The sequence below is a fragment of the Phocoena sinus genome, chromosome 5, assembly GCF_008692025.1.
Source record: "Phocoena sinus isolate mPhoSin1 chromosome 5, mPhoSin1.pri, whole genome shotgun sequence".
NCBI lineage: Eukaryota > Metazoa > Chordata > Mammalia > Artiodactyla > Phocoenidae > Phocoena > Phocoena sinus.
In genome coordinates, this window is record NC_045767.1 from 74,793,735 (window position 1) to 74,813,859 (window position 20,125).

General features: G+C 44.2%; 1 protein-coding gene across 2 annotated transcripts in view; it reads right to left on the reverse strand.

Annotated features, from left to right (window-relative positions):
- Positions 1–909: 909 nt before the first annotated feature.
- Positions 910–20,125, reverse strand: part of CHIC2 (cysteine rich hydrophobic domain 2) — a 99,221-nt gene continuing 80,005 nt past the window's right edge. Inside the window, exons 6-7 of one of the 2 annotated variants that reach the window (XR_004349923.1) lie at positions 8,384–8,553; positions 910–7,295 (exon numbers count right to left, since the gene is read on the reverse strand). Coding sequence is in view for 1 of the 2 variants with exons in the window: in XM_032632124.1 (XP_032488015.1) it covers positions 8,542–8,553 (12 nt within the window). In the remaining variant the exon portion in view is untranslated. Of the gene's footprint in view, positions 7,296–8,125; positions 8,554–20,125 lie in introns of those variants that run through there. The other variant, XM_032632124.1, reaches the window with a different exon arrangement.

Below are 20,125 nucleotides of genomic sequence, written 5' to 3' on the forward strand. Positions count from 1 at the left end.
TCTGGAGAATTCGCAGTGTGTCCTTTTCCCAAATACCACATCACTCTGGAACTCATCTGGGTTTGTTCCCAGGTCAGCCCCAGTGCCACGGCACTGGTGACGGTTCACTTGTGATAAAGCAGCCACCCTGCTGATCAACTAGTTCAGTGTGGAGCCTGAGTGGGTCTCTGAAGACTGGCACGTGGAAGGGAGAAAGTTAAGGAACAGTTATCAAGTGTCAGGGTAAATTCGTTTCAGGATACAGTTTAAAGTAGGAATCTCAAGTGCTTTTTCCCTAATTTTAATCTTTGTATACAAGACCATTTACTGAGTAATTCTTGCTTTCCCTTCGTGATGCTCACATAATCCTTTATTTAATTATTATATATTTTTAGATCTAGGTCCAGTTCTCTAGCCAGTTTCACTGACCTACATCTTTATCGTGCTAAAATCACACTGCTTTAACCTGCGGGGCTAGATCCTTATTACCTAAATCCCACCTCCTTCCCCCTCACCCCTTTCCACCTCTCCTGTCCCTCTTTACTGGGCAGGGGGTAGGGGGGCGTTGGGTATATAAGAAAAAAAGCTATAATCTCTATCCTCCCTTCAGGAGCTTGCGTTCTATGTAGGAAAAGAATATTTATGCCCTTGGAATAAGGGTAGTACTCACATTCAGTGCTCAAAATGGCTTGTTGAAATAATAAGTTCAAATACGATGGAAAAGTAACACCAACTAGCTTCTCTATAAACTACTCACTGCTCTATAAAAATGGTTCCAATTACCCCAACACACATACAAATCTCTACAGTTACATAATCTTGTTCTTGTTTTTCAGATTGACCTGATTCAAATTGTGTAAAGTAAAACTCACTGTGGTAACCTCACCCAAGTTACTTAGAAATGAAGAGCCAGTCATTTGAACCATTGCCTTTATTTTATTTTGGAGGGAAAAAAAAAAGGGGGGGGGCAGGAATATGGTCAGAAAAACAGTTTATAGAAATTTGCAGGCATAGAGGAGGGAACAATTGGAACGTGGAGAATATTCTTCCATCAGCACTTTGCTGGTTTAGAAGCACAAGCATGTATTCTGTATTATCAGATCACTTATGAACTTACTATATTTGGCAGTTCCAGAGATGTACAGATTTGATTTAAGAAGACAAGTCTTCCCTCACCCTTTTGCAAATCAGGAGGTAAGATAGGCACACACAAAAATAGTTTATTCCAATCAAATTTTTCTGATTTTTAAAATTCTAAAATTAAGATGTTTCCCAGTTACCCAAGATTAATTCTGGACCTTCAGAATTTTTAACAAGAATACTCGGCCTCTCCATTAGTTGTGATATAAACTGATCTGTCTCTGGCCCTAGCCCATCCATGCCACCTTATTTAGCGTGGAGCCTTCTTGGGGTCTGAGGAGCTGCGTGCAGACAGAGGGTAGCTGAGGTGTCTCCAGAGCTTTCAGAGTCCTGGATAGCTCTCTAAAGCTGGGGTGCGTGACTGCTACAAATAGTGCCTGCTCCCAACCAGTGTGTCTTGAACGTTGGGATGTATCAGAATCTACTGACTCAGGCAGTCCTGGAGTGGAGCCCACACAGGCAGACTTCTAACAGGGTTCCTAAGAGAGCGATGCCCCCAAGGCTGGGAAGCCCCAGCTAGCCTAGAGTTTCCACCAAAGCAGAGGTCCTCTTTATTCACCCTTGTGTCTGGGACTTGGCACAGTGACATGCATGTAGTAAGCACTTAATAAAGATTTACCGAATTGATCATACCTGGTACTAAATTCCAACTGGATTAAACATTTTTTAACATTTTTTTTACAGAAAAGAAATCACTGAAATAGCTTCCAAATGCCATAAAACTGAAAAAAAAAATCTGAAGTTGATTTGAAAGAAAATACGTGAAAAATTTTCACAGTGATCATTGATTGCTAAATATTTAGTTGGTGTGAGGAATCACTAAAAATAATATTCTCCCATGATGGCTAAAGCAAAAACACTTCACTGTTTCACAAAAGCCAGAGGCAGCAGGGAAAAAAAAGTGTTCTGACAATAGTCAGACTTTATGATACAGCATACTTAAAAAGAAAATCCACCTTGAAATTTAAGCACCTGTAGTTCTTTCTTGGCTTATCTTCCTTATTCCGCCCCACCCCCACCCCGGCTCTTTCTCCTTTTTGGCTTCTGTTCTCTCTGCCTGTCTCTCTCTGGCATCCTCTGCAGGTGTCACTCTCTCTCATCTTCTCGGGTGGTGCGGCTCAGGCTAGGACCGTTGAAAGAGCAGATAGAACAAATCCAGGGAGACTTCCGAAGGATCTGGAACTGGAGTGTGCGTAGGCTTTAGCTTTGCACGGCGTAGCTGGGGAGACACCCTAGGGTAGTAATGTGTAAACATTTAAATGTCCTTAGGAAACTTGCTGTTTAAACAGGAGTTCTCTATTAGCTTCAACCAATTCAACAAAGGTTCACGGACATAGCTGTGATGGGTAAGGACGGAGTCTGCTGGCAGACTATCTGGTTTCCAATCCCAGCTCCAAAACTTACTGCTGGTGTGACCTTGGACAACGTATCCCTCCTCTGTGCCTCAGTTTCCTCATCTGGAAAATGGGGACAACAAAAGAGTTGATGTGAAAATTTGACAATGGTCTGGTGGCCTACAAGTGTTTTTGGCCATCACTGCTCTTCTTTTAAAACTAAATGAAAACAAGAGATTATAATTTAGTTGGGGGCAGTGGACAGGATAATATAAACAACTCGTACTGATTTTTCTTTCCTATAAATCTGATTATTTTGGGTTTTATTTTTTAAGTAGGACATAGCTTCCATATATGGAAGAAGTATTTACTGAGGCACTCTGCCAAGTGCTTTACCTAGCTGTGGTAAGTAATCCTCACACAACTCTGAGACAGATATCATCACCGCAATTTTGCAGAGGAGGAAGCTAAGGCTGAGAAGGGTTAATTCACTTGCCCTAGATCCCACAGCCATCAGTAGTAAGCGGCTGAGCAAAGATCTGAGTTCAAGTCTCACTCCAATTCATAAGCCCTTTTGCTACACCATGAATTACCAAACCATGGTTAATGGGAGTCTAAACCCACAGATAAAGCTTTGTTGACCTGCAGAATAAAGCATTTCCCTGCCAGCCCCATACAGCCCCACCCAGCTGACTCACCAAGAAGCTGAAAAGGCAGCTTCACTAGAGAAGGTCACAAAAACATGAGAAATCTTGACTGTCAGGGGCCACATTGTCCTTCAAGCTTCCAGGCTAAGTGATCAGACTCTGGAGGGATTAGGTAATCTTTGGCAAAGGGATTCCGGTTGCTGGGATTCACAGGAACCTCTGGGATTCAGTGTTTATTGTGTACTTACCAGGCTCCCTAAGATACCTTCCTGGAGTTCCTATTTTCTAGCCAGTGATGAGAATGGATTTGAGGCTAATTCATCCATTTACCAAGTGATACAGCCTAAAGTGTTCTGCCAGGTAGACACCATCCCGATTTTTTCTCCCCACTAGGTATTCAGCAATGGGCAAGAGTTTGAGGTCTCGTCCATCTTGGCTCACAAGGTCCCATTCCCCAGAAGGCTTCCAGAGAGCTCTGGGAAAGAGGGACTGTTCCATGACTTTCGGCAGCTCACTTGTAGCCAGATTTGGATAATGTCCAAGATCTTATAACTGATCTCCTCCTCTTCTTTTTTGGATGTCATCAACCAAGGGGTGTTTAGGAATGTGTTAATAATTCCCAGGAGAAATTGGCCAGGATTACCTACTCATGACTAATGAAGCTGTCATCCACCATTCCTTCCCACTGTTTCTTAATGCCGCCCAAAGACTGCTTTATGAAGATGGATAGTATTATAACGCTGCACCCAAGAAACTGGCACTATGTCAATGGAAACAGAGGCCAGTTTATTTTGCATGCCACTCTATTTTTCATTATACTTCACAATAACTTGTTATTAAATGAAAATGAATTTGCCATTAGGGACTAGAGACTATTTAATAACTGTTCAGCAATGTTTCATGAATTTTTTTTTTTTGTAACTCATGCAGCCACCACATGAATAAGTGTCACGTTGGATTAGGTGAGGTTGGATTTTCTAGAACAATCTTAAACGTTTCGTGGAAATCGGTCATTAAAACATGTGGCTTGAAGCTTGGATTGCAAGATTCTGACTTTGAACTGGCCATCTTAAAAACAGAAAGAGTGAGGTAGACTTGTCGTCTTAAGTACTCCCAGAAAATGACACAGAGTGAAAATAGGACGGGGCATTTATACGCAAGCACAGTGTTTTCCCCATAGAGGGCAAGGAGGCTTTCTGGAGAGCAGTCTCTCCAGCCACCCTCTCCAAATAGCGTGCAGCGGTCAGGATAGTCAATGTTATTCTGCAATAACAAATAAACTTCCAAGATTTATTTATCAGTGGCTCAAAATGACGAAAGCCTGTTTCTTGCTTGTACTGTGTGTCCGTTACAGGGCTATATGTCTGTCATGCATTATCTTGCAAGATAGATGATGAAGCACCCACTCTCTGAAATGGTGGCAGAGATTAAAAAAAGAGCCCTGGAGGGTCTCAATAGCAATTAAAAGCTTGACCTTGGGACTTCCCTGATGGTCCAATGGGTCCACCTTCCCAATGCAGGGGGTCTGGGGTCGATCCCTCGCTGGGGAACTAGATCCCGCATGCATGGTGCAACTAAAGATCCCGTTTGCCGCAACTAAGACCCGGAACAGCCAAAATAAATAAAATAAATAAATATATTTTTTAAAAAGCTTGACCTTGAATTTATCACATGGTACCAACTAACCCCAAGGGGTGAGAGGGAACCAAGAATTACAACCTTACTAGGTGCTCAAAAGGCAGAAATAGCATATCTGGTGATCAGCCCTCATAAGTACTAATGTGAGATCAAAATGAGGATTCATTCAATCACTTGAAGGCCTGAATAGAACAGAAAGTAAGAGAGAATTCTTCCTGCCTAACAGTCTTTGAACCAGGGCATTGGCTCTTTCCCTGTCTTCAGACTCAAACCGAAATGTTACCTTTTCCCAGGTCTCCCGTTTATGGTGAAAATGTGCATACTCTCTGACCCAGCAAATGCCCTTGTGGGCTGGGAAGTGCCTGGTGCCAAGCACAGTGTCCGGTGGACCGAATGAAAGAAGGCATTGAGGAATGTGAGATTTAAAGCTACAATACCCCAGATCCGTCACTCACACGTTGACCTTGGGCAAGTGACTCCATCCTCAGTTTCTTCATCTGTAAAATGAGTGGTAGTACCTCACAGCGCTGTCAGGAAGATGAAATAGAATAGTTCATGTATAGCACAGTGTCTGGCACATGGTAAGCACTGAATGAATCGTGGCAATTATCTGTTATTACACCTCAAAGCTGGCTGGGTTCCTCTTTCTGCAGAGTGGACAGATTGATTACTTAAGATTACTTAGGCCAGAGGCTGGAAAGGAAGGTTCAGTCATTTGGATCATGGCATCTACATCAATGACTCCTTGTACTTTTTGCTGACAGCAAATAGCCCTTACGTACCTCAAAAAATTTTGGGACCCCTCCAAACATAATAATTATATATTTCTAAATCCTTGATTGAAAAAACACATGAAACCAAAAAGCCTCTCTACATTCAGTCACACTTTAAATGTATTTTATTGGCCTCAACGCCATCCACCAGCATCTTGAAAATAGTAGGGCATTGGATGTGTGGGACAGAGCCTTTGTTTCATCTAGAGACAATGTTAGGTGGACACCAGGGTTCAAGACCCACAGCCTTAACTCCAGGCCCATCTGGGGGTCTGGGGCTCAGTGGGATGAAAATACTGATTTGGCTAAGTAACCGTGCAGATCAGAGAAAACACCCACCTGTTCCTCCCCGGGAGCTTGAAGTCGTTGTACATGCTTCTCACGTTCCAGGGATGCGGCCCACCCAGGCCGATGTGCTGCCCCCGCAGACTTCCCTGGGCATCTCCCTCCCCTTGAGGGGCTGCCCCTCCATGAATGACGGTCCTCTCCTCAGCTCTTGTCTATACTCCAGTATGAATACATGACTAGTAATTGTCATGTCATTCTCAAAACTCTATTTCTGGATGCATTTGCCAGAAAGATAAAAAACCTAATGAGACCACACAGAAGCAGAAGCTGGAGAACTAGACATCTGGTCATCCCCGCAGGAAGGGACTGTTATGAGATGGAATGGCCAGAGCTGTGATTCTGGTTGTGTCCCAAAGCCCAGGGAGACCCATCTGGAGAAAGACTGTGGTGCTCTATGCCTATGAGACTTTAATTCCATCATCTCCTGGGGATAATCCCCATGGGAAGGAAGGACTCACTAGAGAAAGTAAGACAAAGCCAGCAGCAAGTTCACAGTCCCGCATGTGAGCTGTTTCCTTCTTCTAGAAGCTAAGGCAAAATTGGCTTTCCAGTAGCTCTAAAAGAAGTCACTTCTAGAATCTGATGTCTGTGAAGGGAGGCCGAGAAGTTGATTGTCCCACGTCCCTGATGTGCAACCATGCCAATCACGAAGACCACCAATGCTCCAAACATGTAAAAGGTGTGGAGCTCAGAGTGATCGATTACGGAGATCCTCATATGTATAGCACACATGAAAACGAGCAGGACGAAACAACTCTTCTTGGCCACCACTCATTCATTCACTCATTCATTCAGCCAACAAATATTTATCAAACCCCTACAGTGTATCACACACTGTAGGCAAGGTGCTTTACTTTTGAACAAGTAAAACAGGCAAGACCTGTCCTCATGGAGCTGATTGTCTACTAGATTATTATTCAAATAATCACACAAACAAATGCAAAATCGCAAAAGTGACAAATGACACAAAAGAGAGGTACGTGGTGCTCGAGAGAGCCATAATTCAGGGTGTCAGCTGATGAGGGAGGACAGGGAAGGCTTCCTGGGGAACAAATGCACGAGTGAAGAGGAAAGGAAAGAGGTTCCAGGCAGGAAACAGCCTGAGCAAAGGCCCAGGGGTGGGAAGAGGTCTCATGAGGAGATTTTTGACCTTCTCTACCCCGAAATCAGATAAATAGGCAATAGTATTTTCCTTTTTGCTCTTTCATGGTTTCATGTTTTACTTCTTTTAACCTCTCTAGAAAAAATTCTGATGCATGATGGTGAGAACATCACTAAGAACTTCTGTTGGTTCCCTCACCGATTTGAAATACCTCCTCCCCTTGTATCTGCTTCTAGCTTTCTTTTCCGTGTCATTGGTTTCTTTACAGGCAAAATGATACTCTTTTCATTATTGAGAATTCTTGCAGTGCAGACTCCACATACCCCTCAGTCTCCTTTTTTGGAAAAACAAAAATATAAAAACAGCAAATTGCAGAGAATAATATAATACCACCTGCCACAGATTATTAACGGATATTAACATTTTAACATAGCTGCTTCAGGCGTGTGTCTTAGGAAAAGGTATAAAATGTAACAGATTGATTCCAAGTCCCTGGCCCACTCCCCTTCCTCCCTGCTTAGAAGTAACCACAGCACGAATTGGACATGGAACCTTCCAGTCCATGTTTTAAACCTTTAACTTCATATACATCTACCCATAAGTAAAATGTCATATTGTTTCGTGGGTTTTCACTTATTTATTCTTCCAAGTGAATTTTAGAACCATCTTGTCACAATGCCTGTAGACTCCTTTTATAAAATTTATATTGGAGATGCATTAAAGGGATTTATTACTTTGGAGAGAATTGACATCTTTACATTATTAGTTTTTCCCTCTAGGGACAAAGTATATCTTTCATTTATTCAAGCCTCTGTTATATCTGTTTGTAAAATATTGTTATTTCCTTCTTGTAGGTTTAGCATATTTCTTCTTGTTTCCAGGTAATGACTTGTGTTCCTGTTGAGAATAGGATTTTATTTTTGTATTATAATTGCTAATTCATTCTTACTGGTATAAAAGAAAGCAGTTTATTTGAAAAATACTTATTTTGTAACTGGCCATATCACTGGATTCTTACATCGAATACTGTAGTTTTTCCAAATGATTCTTTTGTGTTTTCTTTGTAGATAATTACATAGTATATATAATGCTAGAGATTTGTAAATAACGAAAATTTTGTCTGTTTCCTGCTGACAGTTATACTCCATTTTATTTTTTCTTCTCTCAATGAATTAGCTGGGACTTGTAGAAAAATGTTAAATTATGATGGTGATAGGAGGAATCCTCATCTCATTCATGATCTTAAGAGGATTACCTCTAATACTGTACTTTTTTTATAGAGTGTTGACTGTTACTTGAGACAGCGTTTATCATGCTTTTTCTTTTACAATAATGAGAGGTTTCTTGTTTGTTTGTTTTGTTTCGTTTTCCCAGTCTCTGTATATTTACAAAGCAGAGTGCTTTTAAAAAAATGAAACTCACTACATGTTTGGTAACGTTTTGCAAATTTGAAGGTTCAACCGTCATCGGCATGCATTTTGGTCATTTGTATTGGGAAGAGCATTAGACTGGTTCTAGTTCAGGCTTTGCAATTAGTTTATGGTTTCATTGTGGGCACGGTCCTCTTACTTCTCTGAGCCTCAGTTTCTTCCCTGTAAAATGGGGAGAGATAAAATTATTTCTAATCAACTTGTTAATAGTTTAAGCCCTATTTTAATAATATCTCTTTTTTTGTTTGTTTTAGTCAAACAATTTTACAAAGTCATCCATACCCCATAATTTGACAAGGCTGAACAAGATTAAAAATTTAGGCTGAATACACAGAAAACTGAAAATTCAAGAGATCAGACTGTAAACCTGCTAAAGTTTTGAAACTAATAACCACTACTTATTGAGTATTTACTATGCCCCAGGAATAGTGTTTTACTTGTAACATAGGCTTATTCGTTGCTTATAACAACCCTACGAAGTAGGTAAAATCATTATTCCCATTCTACAGATGAGGAAACTGAGGCATAGCGTGGCGGGAACGCCATAGATTAGCTCACTCAACATCCATTCCAGTCTCCTTCTGATGTACCTTCCTTCCTGTATTACATAGCCTGGAAAGCTAAAGTCCACGTTTCCCAGATTCCCTTGCAAATAAGATTCTGGATATGATTTAGCTTCCATCAATCAGCTGCATAGGCTTAAGACTTGATTTTGAAACACAGTTAAGCAGGAAAAGAGGCAGCACGCAAGGCTATGTTTTGCAGATCATTGTAGGCATATGAGGCTTTGGTGCCTACAGTTCTGGGAGTGGCTTCCTGATCCCCAGATCACAGTCAAGATAGGGGGTCCTGGACCCAGTGGCTGGGATAGCAACTTCCTGAATCTCCCCACTGGGGCAGAGAAGTTAGTTCCCTCCACAGGCCAGTTCTACAGTACCCTCCTAGAAGCCATTCCCAGAGGCCAGTCTGTGGCCACTCCTCCAGCCCTTCCAGCAATGTTGTTTTTTTTTTAATTGGGGTATAGTTGTTTTACGATGTTGTGTTAGTTTCTACTGTACAGAGAAGTGGAGCTCTCTGTGCTATACAGCAGGTTCTTATTAGTTATCTATTTTATACGTATTACTGTGTATATGTCAATCCCCTTCCAGAAATGTTGTAGGCACCTAGTTCCCTCATTAAATCCCTTTCTGCTTAGGGCAACTAAAGTGGTCTCTATTATCTGCACTTAAACTCGAATCATTATGAGTGGTGTAATCTTTCTCTTCTCAGGTGCCCCCTTCAGCTAAACAGGAGAAGCCACATAGCATAAGGGACCGGGCATTGAATTTAGATCAGGTGACCTGGCTTCTAGTTCCACCCCTTTTATTTAATAGCTACATGGCTCTGAGCAAGTTCCTTTATACTTCTGTGTCTCAGTTTTCTTACCTTTGACATGAGAGAATACAGTGTCTCTTCTGGCTCTAACATCCTGTGATTATCATTGACCCGGAAGAACATTAAACACTCATGATGCAGATTGCGGCTCAGCAGTTCACAGTAAGCCAATTACAGACCTGAAACTAGCAAGTCCCTTCCCCCAGGCTCGGATCTTCCTTGGTTTAACCCATTTGGCAGAATGCTCCATGCTGGGCCTGGGATGCAGAGCCATCCACCGAGAGGGACTTGAACCACGGAGGCAGGGAGGGTGTAACACCAGCAGGATGTAGCTGCATTAGGAAGCTGCTGAGCTGGCAAGCTGGGGGTTACAAAGCCTGGGGTTACTAGAGATCAGGCCAAGCAAAAGGTCAGGAAACTGGAAAATCAGGACAGGACCCCGGAGAATTCTAAGGGCAGAGGTCAGTCACAAGGCAGGGGCAGAAGCCAGGAAGTCTAGCCTGAGGCCAAGGAGTCCACGGTGCATAAAACTGTGGTCCAAGTGAGGAGACAAAGATTTCAGAGTCCAGGTTGAAAGGTAGGATGAGAGTCCTCATCTGCCCTCCACCTGCCTGTTCAAATTCAGCTAACTCAAAGGCTTGCACAGTGTGGAAGCTCAGAAATAGTTGTTGCATCAGATTGACTTAAACTTGGTCTTGGAACAGATGTTTCCAGCCCCAGTGATAAGCAGGAAGTGTTTTCATAAGTGAGCAAATCAGCTGCATTTCGGGAGAATGGCTCTGGCTGACTGAGGACAAAGTACTGAAGTCAATTGAATTCTGGCAAATTGTCTGGGGGGTTGGGGGAGTGTGGGAAGGGAGCTGGACAGGGTGGCCTTTGAGCCATAGAAAAGTGGACTTCCAGTGTCCCACCATACTTCAGGGAGAATGAAGACACACTAACATTAGAGTTTGCCTTAAGAGTTTGCTCTCTGTGTGTTTATAATTCTTCTCCATCCCCTCTAGCCCGTATCTACTCTCTAAATACTACCCTTTCTAAATCTGCTCTCAGATAGGTCCTTTCCAGCAAAGAAGCTGATAAATCCGTAAGATACAAATGACTCCACTAATCATTTGTTTCCCTTCCCGGAGGTTGTTGCTTTTTAGTAGGCAAACTAATAGTGATGCATTTATAACATCAGGGAAGTATTGTGGAACAGGAACCAGGGTAATGAGATCTCACCCTGAAGGATATACAGATGATCTTCATTTTTCGTGGATTCTGTATTTGTGACTTCACCTACCCACTAAAATTCACTTGTCACACCCAAATCAATAATTGGCAGGGATTCTGTGGTCATTGACAGATATGCAGAGGGCTGAAAAATGAGTCCCACCGAGATCACAGTAAAACCAGCTCTGCTTTCCTGTTTTAGCTCCCAGGCTGTAACAAGGGTCCTTTTCATAATCTATGTATTGATAGTTCCATGTTTTTTGTCCTGATGTGCTTTTCTTGGTGATTTCACTGTTTCATGGCCCCCAAACATGTTGTTGAAGCGCTGCCTAGTGTTCCTAAGCGCCGGAAGGCTGTGACACGCCTTGAGGAGAAAACACGTGTGTTAGACAAGCTTCCTTCAGTCATGAGTTATGGTGCCGTCAGCCATGAGTTCAGTGTGAATGAGTCAACAATAGATACATTAAGTAAGGTGTCTTTAAATGGAAACACATAAAACAAGGTTATGTATTGCTTGATTGATGAAAACCTTGTGACCAGAGGCCCCAAGGAAGCTAACTCTGTATTTCCGCAGGAACAACAGTTCAGAATTTGCTACTTCATTGCTCACAGTGACTTTCTGGAGCATAACTACCGCGAATAATGAGAGCGGGCTGTACTTGGTCTATCTCCAAACACTTCCTCATCCTGTCAGTATTACTAGGAGATGCTTACAGGGATCTCCTGCACGATTATTGCAAAGAATTACAATGAAAATATTTGGAAACGTTTTTCAAGATCTTAACCTTTTCACAGGCATCACCTAAAATTCTCATTGACAAGCCATGAATGTGATGGCCCACTTAGGACTGGATGTGCTGTTCCAGAAACTGAGATAAAAAGAAATTCTGCCTGAATTTTTTACTGTCCTACAGACTTGCGGGATCCCCCGCCCCCAATAGATTCTTGATGTGAGTGTAAAAGTCTTGAAAGAGACTCCTGAGTGATAAATAATGTCACTACAAGTGTTCACATAGTTTCCACATGAAATCCTAAGGAGAAAGGTGGGTCCAGGGCACAGACAGGTGGACAGCGGTTTACAAGGGACTCCTTACTCCCGCTCAGGCAGAGGGTAGAGGGTCTGATTTTGTCACCTACAGAGGGGAATCTTTATTTGGCACTTAGTCTGTTTCTGACCCTTCCAGAATTATCCTGACTGGAATGGGATCCAAATCACACTCTGGAAAGAATAAATTCAAAGGATACCGGGAGACGGCTGCTAATATAGATGCCCGGTAGAGAGTCCTAATTCCTAGGGCACACAGCCTAAGACAGGAAGCCTGTTTGTTTTTAAGCAGTGATACCAGGTAATTCACTTTCCAAAGCTGTTTAAGCATATTGTGGGGCTTTGAGGGCCTCAAACGTTAGCTGAATTTTGCTCTCCTGGAAGGAAAGGCATTTCAAGATGACATGGAGTCTCTTTTCTCTGCATTTCTCTTTCAGTTAAGTTGTGGTGAATTTCTTCTCGCTGCATTGAAATTCGTGGGACAAAAAGAAGGCGTCCCTCCCCAACATTCACGGCTCTTAAATGCCACAGTTCTGAGCTCTGCATCCCAGACACGCATTTCTCATAGAAAAGAACTGAAAGGCCTCTTGGTGTGACCTTCCCCGGCCCAGGGGCCCTGAAGCCCAGCCTCCCTCAGGGCCTTCGCGAGCCGCCCAGGCAGCTCGGAGCACAGCAGTGTGTGTGGCTGAGTCCAGGGAGGAATTTGTGACTGCGGACTGGGGTCAAACGCCTTCCGGTTTTCTACTTAGTGACACGCTTTCTCACACAGAGGTCGAGGGTTGAGGCCTCACAAATGATCCTTCGAGATGAGCTGCTAGAAATGTTTTCTCAACAAGAGTCCTTTTCTTTTCCCTTGAGAGTTTGAACCTCAGACCTTTCAATCCCTCGGCAGAAGCTATAAACCACAAATGTGCTGCATGTTGAAAGATGTGAGAGGGACGGGGACTTTGGTCTTCGCCTCAGCCGACGGCTCAGCCGACGGCTTGGGCAGCCGGCCCGTGCTGGTGGGGAAAGAAGAGGGGAACCGCTTCCTCCACCGCCATGAGGACTCCATCAGCTTGGGCTTGCATCCTCAGCAGACCCGCTGCGGACCTCAGGCTGGCCCCAGGCGTGCGTGCCCCTCTCGGCATGCTTGCCACTGGCCCGCTCCCGTAACGCGTCCTCTGAGAAGCCTGTCCGAGAAGTCTCCTTTGGCCTGTTGCTGTGACACCAAAAACCCCAGCTGCTGCTCCACGGGGAAATGGGGGAGCTAGCACAGCTATAAAGCGATGGGTGGACCAGGAGGGCGGCCACACTTGTGCTTGACCCCAGAGCCAACAGGTGTAGATTCCGGAGGATTTACCACGGTGCAGATTGCCTTCATTCTTTCTTTTCTTTTTAAATTGTTTTTGCAAATATTAGCAAGTGTTAAAATGTAGTGTGTGTGTGTGTGTGTGTGTGTGTGTGTGTGTGTGTGTGTGTTTTGGGGTTGGGGTTTTCTTTATTTTGGAAAAGAGAAAAGCCTGGACAGAGTGCAGGAGGGCAAGTGGAGGTGATGGTGAAGCCAGGTGTCCAGCTGAGCAGGGGAGGGCAATTCCTGTCCTGGGGTAGCTTTCTCCTGATTGGCTCTGGCTGGGGAGGGGGGCGATGGGGTGTGGGGGGATGGGCACAAGTGGGTGAGAGTGGGAAGCAAAAAGCCAGTGCAGGTCCTGAGCCAGTGTCACAAACTCTGTGTTGCTGGATCCGAAGCACCGACCCAGGTCTCTCTCCCCACACCTGGGTCTCTGCGTTGACCGCTCCCCAACTTGCCTTTGCCCCCATCCCCACCCAGCTCTCTGCTTTTTGCACCCCCCAGGAAGAGCTGCAGGGTCTCGTTAAGCTTCCTGATACCTGAAGTTCTCTCCTCACAGCTTCTGTCTTTAATATTTTCTCTCAAAATGCAAATGTCCTCAGGGTGGGACGGCATTTTAAAAATTGTGATTATGGAGATCACGTTATCCAAACACCAAATCAGCATATTTTACAAAGCACTTTTCCTATGTTTTGTTTTGTTTTTGCGGTACGCGGGCCTCTCATTGTCGTGGCCTCTCCCGTTGCAGAGGCTCTGTACGTGCAGGCTCAGCGGCCATGGCTCACGGGCCCAGCCGCTCCGTGGCATGTGGGATCTTCCCGGACTGGGGCACGAACCCGCGTCCCCTGCATTGGCAGGCGGACTCTCAACCACTGCGCCACCAGGGAAGCCCCTCCTATCTTTTTTTTATTCAATAAATTTTCTTCTAGAAGTTTTTTCTATTATCAAAGCAAGTCATAAATGTCGTAAAAAATGTTTTTAAGTAAAACAAAACTATACAAGGAAATCTACCCCTCCCCGCTATCATCCCCTCCCATCTACTTTGTAGGAAGGATAGCCATGGCTTAGTGTGTGGTGCATCCTTCCAGGTGTTTCTCTGTGTGCGCATACATGTGTGTACGCATGTGTTGTCTTCAACAAAAATGCATTCCACTTTACATACTTCGTTGATACAAGTATCCCTCACTTTTCAAAAGTTCACTTTATGCCACAGATCTTTTACATTAGCACTTAGTTTCCACAACTGAAAGAAATCTGAAGAAGATTTCAGTTTTACAAAAAAAAGAGGAAAAGCGAAAAGAGCATTCAGCACTGGTTTTGCAGCAGACATTACAGAGGCAGCCACAGCCAGCAGAGAGAGTGGACCCGCCAAGCTCCTTCCTGGGAAATATACTCAGCATCTCAGCATCAGCCACCATAGCTTTGAACTGTGTCTGTGAGCATCTGTGCTTCATCTCAATTGATTCCATGCATCTGTTAGCAAGACGCGTCCTCAGGTAATTGCTTCTTCACTTTAGGCCATTTCAGCTTAGGAAAGGTTTCATAGGAGCCTCTGCTTTCAGATAGTGGGGGAAACCTGTATTTGATTTTTTTCACTCACTGCATTGGAAACATCTTTCCAGGAAGAACTTTTTTTATCTTTTTATTTTCCTTTGGCCGCACTGTGCAGCACGTGGCATCTTAGTTCTCCAGCCAGGGATCGAACCCACTCCCCCTGCCTTGGAAGCACGGAGTCTTAAGCACCGGACCGCCACGGAAATCCAGGAAGAACATGTTTTAGTCTATTACTATCACATGAAAAATCCTCAAAAGTTAAATTTCACTTAATATAGATTTTACAGATCACCATTGTTTGTGTTATTGTTCTTGATGTTTATCAAAGAGAATAAAATTACAGGAAGTCAGGGATTTTCTAGGGCACTTTCTGCTGTGATGGAAACATTTGGTATCACTTTCCAATATGGTAGCTACCACTGAGCTCTTGAAATGGCCCTAGTGCTACTGAGGAAATGAATGTTTAACTTACTTAGAATTACTTAGATGCTAAATTAAATAGCTACATGTGGCCCGTGGCTACTGTATAGGACGGTGCATTTCTAGAAAATTTAGGATGAACCCATCATCTGCTCCTAGACGAGTTGTATAGAGGAAGAAACTTTGAAGCCAGACTTCCTGGATTTGAACCCCAATTCCTTCCACGTACCAGCAGTGTGACTTTGCACACTTCACTCAACCTCTCTGGGCCTCAGTTTGCTCATCTGTACAATGAGGGTAATCACAGAAATACCTTATTGTGTTGCTATGAGGATTCAGTGAGTTAATACTTCTAAAGCAGTTGAACAAGTGCTGGAGCATATAATAAGTGCTCAGTAAATATTAGATATATCATTCTTCCCTAAGAATACAAATGGAAGGGGAAAAAATACTTGAGGAGGGGAGGAGACTGGAGAGAGGAACTTTTGAGTGAATAAAAGAGGCGCTTATTCCCGCAGGAAAGGTGAGTCAACAGTGCAAATAAACCACCTAGGCCTCTTAGTCTGCTGAGACCTGCCTTCAGTGAGAAGAGAGTGAGCAAAAAGTGTGGTCTGGAAAGTGGACTCCTTCAACCACTTACTGAATTCCTCTTTTCCCCAGAGGGCTCCTCCCCGTGGAGCTGCTATGAGCCCTCTGCTCAGCTTGAACGCCCTCCCCCCTCCTCCCCGACCTGGGGCCTGGAGAGACAGAGCCCCGCTCCATGCCTGCCGCCCTGTGGCCTGAGCCTCTGAGCCCAGGTGGCTGCACAGGCTTCCCGGGGCCTGCAGGCAAACAGTGGGCACAGTGTTCCCAGCCCCAGGGAAGTCCCAAAGCAAGTCTTTTTCTCTCAGACCGTTTAAGAGTTTATGGAGGCGCTTCCCTGGTGGTGCAGAGGTTAGGAACCCACCTGCCAATGCAGGGGACATGGGTTTGAGCCCTGGTCCGGGAAGATCCCACATGCCGCGGAGCAACAAAGCCCGTGAGCCACAACTATTGAAGCCCGCGCGCCTAGAGACCGTGCTCTGCAACAAGAGAAGCCACAGCAGTGAGAAGCCCACGCACCACAACGAAGAGTAGCCTCCGCTCACGCAACTAGAGAAAGCCCGCGTGCAGCAACAAAGACCCAAAGCGGCCAAAAATAATAAATTAATAAAGAATAATAATGATTATTAAAAAAAAAGTTTATGGATCCATTTGGATTGTTAGTCCTTCCCGCCTACACACACACACACACACACACACACACACACACACACACACACCCATGTCCAGAATGCCTGGAATGTGTCTCTCTAGTTATTGCCACCTCCTGAAGCACCACTGCAGGCAGCAAGATCAATTGCCCTACGTGTCTCTCTAACCCCTGCATAGCGCAGGATTCATGGATGGATGGATGGATGAATGACAGATAACTGAGTGAGTCCCTGAAAACTTTCTAAAATATACGTTCTCTGAACATTAACCTTCTTCTACATTATGAATAGGATCTTAAAATGAGGATTCAATTATCATCAGCCTTGAGTCAGTGTGGATTATAAAGAATGCCAGAAAACACACCCTTGTTTCGGGAAAAGGTACCACCACCAGCCTGGCCAGAAGGACTCCTGAGTTCAAGTTCCAACTCTGCCTTCCAGCATAGAGCAGCCACTTCCTTTTTGGTAAAAGATGGGAGAGATACAGATGACCTCCAAGATGCCTCAAAACTCACAAATCCTACGCCGCCTGGGCTCCCCAGGTAAGACGGCAGGCATAGACCCATCTGGCCACGATTTTCCCAGCCAGGAGGCCACTGGGCAGCCTTTCTCAAGTGTGGCAGGATAATGCTGTTCTTGCTGTCGCCTCTAAAACGACCAGTTATCCCAGGGGCAGAACGGAAAGGTCCATAGCAGTTGTCTTTAGAGAAGCCAAGCCCATCCCTCCAAACACGAGTTACAGCTCCGATCACCTCAGTGGCTTTTGAGGGGGGATTTCCATTCATAAACCCCATTCAGAGGCTCTTTGGAAGCCTTCTGTCCTGGTGCAATGAAGCAGGCTGCCTCTTTTACCACCAAATGTCCAAAGGGAAATGACATTCACCAAGAATTTGGACAAACTTTTTTAGAAGAAGAAACTGTGTGAAAATTGCACAGATCCTTGTTACTTAAAGCATTTGAGAAGAAAACTGCAGGAAGTGGTAGATTCAGGACATAAAGGACATCATTTGCCTGCCTTATTATCTCATTTTTCAGTGGAGCTGACAGGACAGCTGCCTGTTATTACAGGGCACACCAGGAAGTGTTTAGCTGCCAAACAGAAAAGAACGAGCGAGGGATTAGCAGCCCTGTTCATGCCACACAAATAGAATTCTTGCACCTGGTAGTCATGCAGTTAGATTTATCATCGTCGTAGGGTATGTTACTTAAATCCCATTTACAAAGAAACAAAAGCAACCCAAAAAGGCGCCTTAATGTCATTGTAATTATGATCAGTATTAGTAACCATTTTGCAGCTTTTAGTCTAGATTAAATTAATTGGTGGCGGTTTTCATTTAATTGCTCTAATCTTTCATTTTGTTTCTGTAATGTTGTAAATTCACTCTTCCGTGTTGCAAATCAAATGCATGCTTAAAAATGAAAGATCGATAACAGTTTAATCCTCCAGAAGGCTGCTATCATTAATGATGTTGTGTAACAATAGCGATCTCTTTGCAAGGTGGTAGATCACCTACAGAAGTGACATTTCAGAGAGAGTCAGTAATCTGCTTCTCAGCTTCATTTTCTAATGCCAGGTGGTGGGGCTGGGGTATGGGGAGCCAGCTCCTTGAGCGGATAGCACAGCAGAGATCCTGAGTGCAGGGCCAGAGAGGCTGCTGGTGGACAACAGAGGCCCTAAATGGTCTGCTTGTTCCCACGAGAGTGAATTCACTTCCCTCATGACAGGCCCCAGCGAGGAATCCAGCAGGAGGAAAAAAATTAGTCTTGGCTCCTGTGAAAACTACCCTTTAGTATGCATGAATCTTTGAATTAATAAAAAAGCTAACCCCTCATGGAGGCTTGTTGCTTAGGATTAGGGTAGAAACTTGAGATGGTTAGATTTTCATTCCTCTTCTGGCAACTCCTAGGGCCTCTCTGTGCCTACCAACCCTTGATATCAAGAGGAATGAGGCCAAGTCGGGCCCTGTAGGAACTCCTCATAATCTGAGAGCAGCCACCCTGCCTGGAGAGCTCGGGAATGTTTAGGTTTTCAAGGGGGTATTAGTTCTCCAGGGGGGCAGGAGTCAGGGGCATTCTGGATGGAGGGGACCATACAAAGGGCACACAAAAGCCCTGAGCGGAAGCTGCTGGATGTAGAGCAGGACTAGTATTCAGGGTGGCTGTGGAGGAGCGAAGGGGGAGAAGGCTGGAGCCAGAGGACAGAGGGGCATGGTCTCTGTCCCCCACATGATGGAGAAGAGTAATATGGCATAGGTGGTATTTGTGAAATTTACTCCTGCAGCATGAATTTTAAGGAAAAGAGGTTGAAGAGGAGAAGACTTAGGAGACTCTTAGGATATTCCAAGTAGGAGATGCGGAGGCTGCATAGCAGAGAGCATGGAGAAGAAATAGGTCCCAGAGAGCTAAAGGGTAAAGCTTTGGCAAGACTCCAATTACCAAGTGGACATAAGGAAGAGGGGCTAGATTGTCTCCTTGGGCATGTGGGTGAAGAGTGGTACCATTAATAAAGATGGGGAATTCAGTAGAAAAATGGATTAGGGAATGAGGGAAGAGTTGATTTGTGCCATTCAGGGTATTGTGGGATATCCATATGGAGGTATCTGCTCTGGAGATGTCTTCAGTACAGAGTATGAGCATTCAGGCACTGTGACCTCGTGTTAAAAGGGAGCTCAGGAAATAGACTTGGTACTTACCCTTAGAGATATTCTGTACTTATCTGAATAGAGAGAGACGTTGAATCCACTGGATTCAATACAGTCACTCAGGGACTATTTGTAGTGAGACTAAATGCAGGCTGAAAACCAGAGTAAAAGAACACCACTTGTCATGGACTGAATGTTTGTGTCTCCTTAAAATTCATATGCTGGAGCTTCATTCCCATTGTGATGATTTTTAGAGTTCAAAATTTGGGGAGGTGATTAGGTCATGAGGATGGAGCCCTCATGAATGAGATTAGTGCCCTTATAAGAAGAGACCTCAGACAGCTCTCTTGCCCCTTCTGCCATGTGAGGACACAGTGAGAAGACAGCTGTCTGTGAACCAGGAAGTGGGCTCTCACCAGACATCAAATCTGCCAATGTCTTTATCTTTTATTTCCCAACCTCCAGAACTATGAGAAATAAGTGCTTGTCCTTTAAGTTACCCAGTCTATGGTATTCTTGTTACAGAAGCCTGAATGGACTCTTTAAATATGGACATAGAAAGAAGAGTCAGCAAGGGAGAGCAGTAGTCAGAAGCCAGGGGAGGATAGAGTTTTCATGAAGAAGGATGCTAGCAACAATGTCATCTACCAGACAGGCCATGTGTTCGTGGGAGTTGACAATGAAGAGGTCATGATCATCCTAGCAAGCAGTGTTCTCTTTTGAGGGGGTGGAGGTGGGGTGCTGGTGGGGAAGAGTCAGGACAATAAGTAGAAGTGCTGAATTGTACTAGGATGAAGAGAGGATAGAGGTTGAGAGTGTTGAGACTATAAATAGAGACTTTTTTGTTTTTTAAGACTGGGATAAGAAGAAACAACCCACAAAGAGATACTTATTAATGGAGGATTTTCTTTCTTTTTTAACAGAG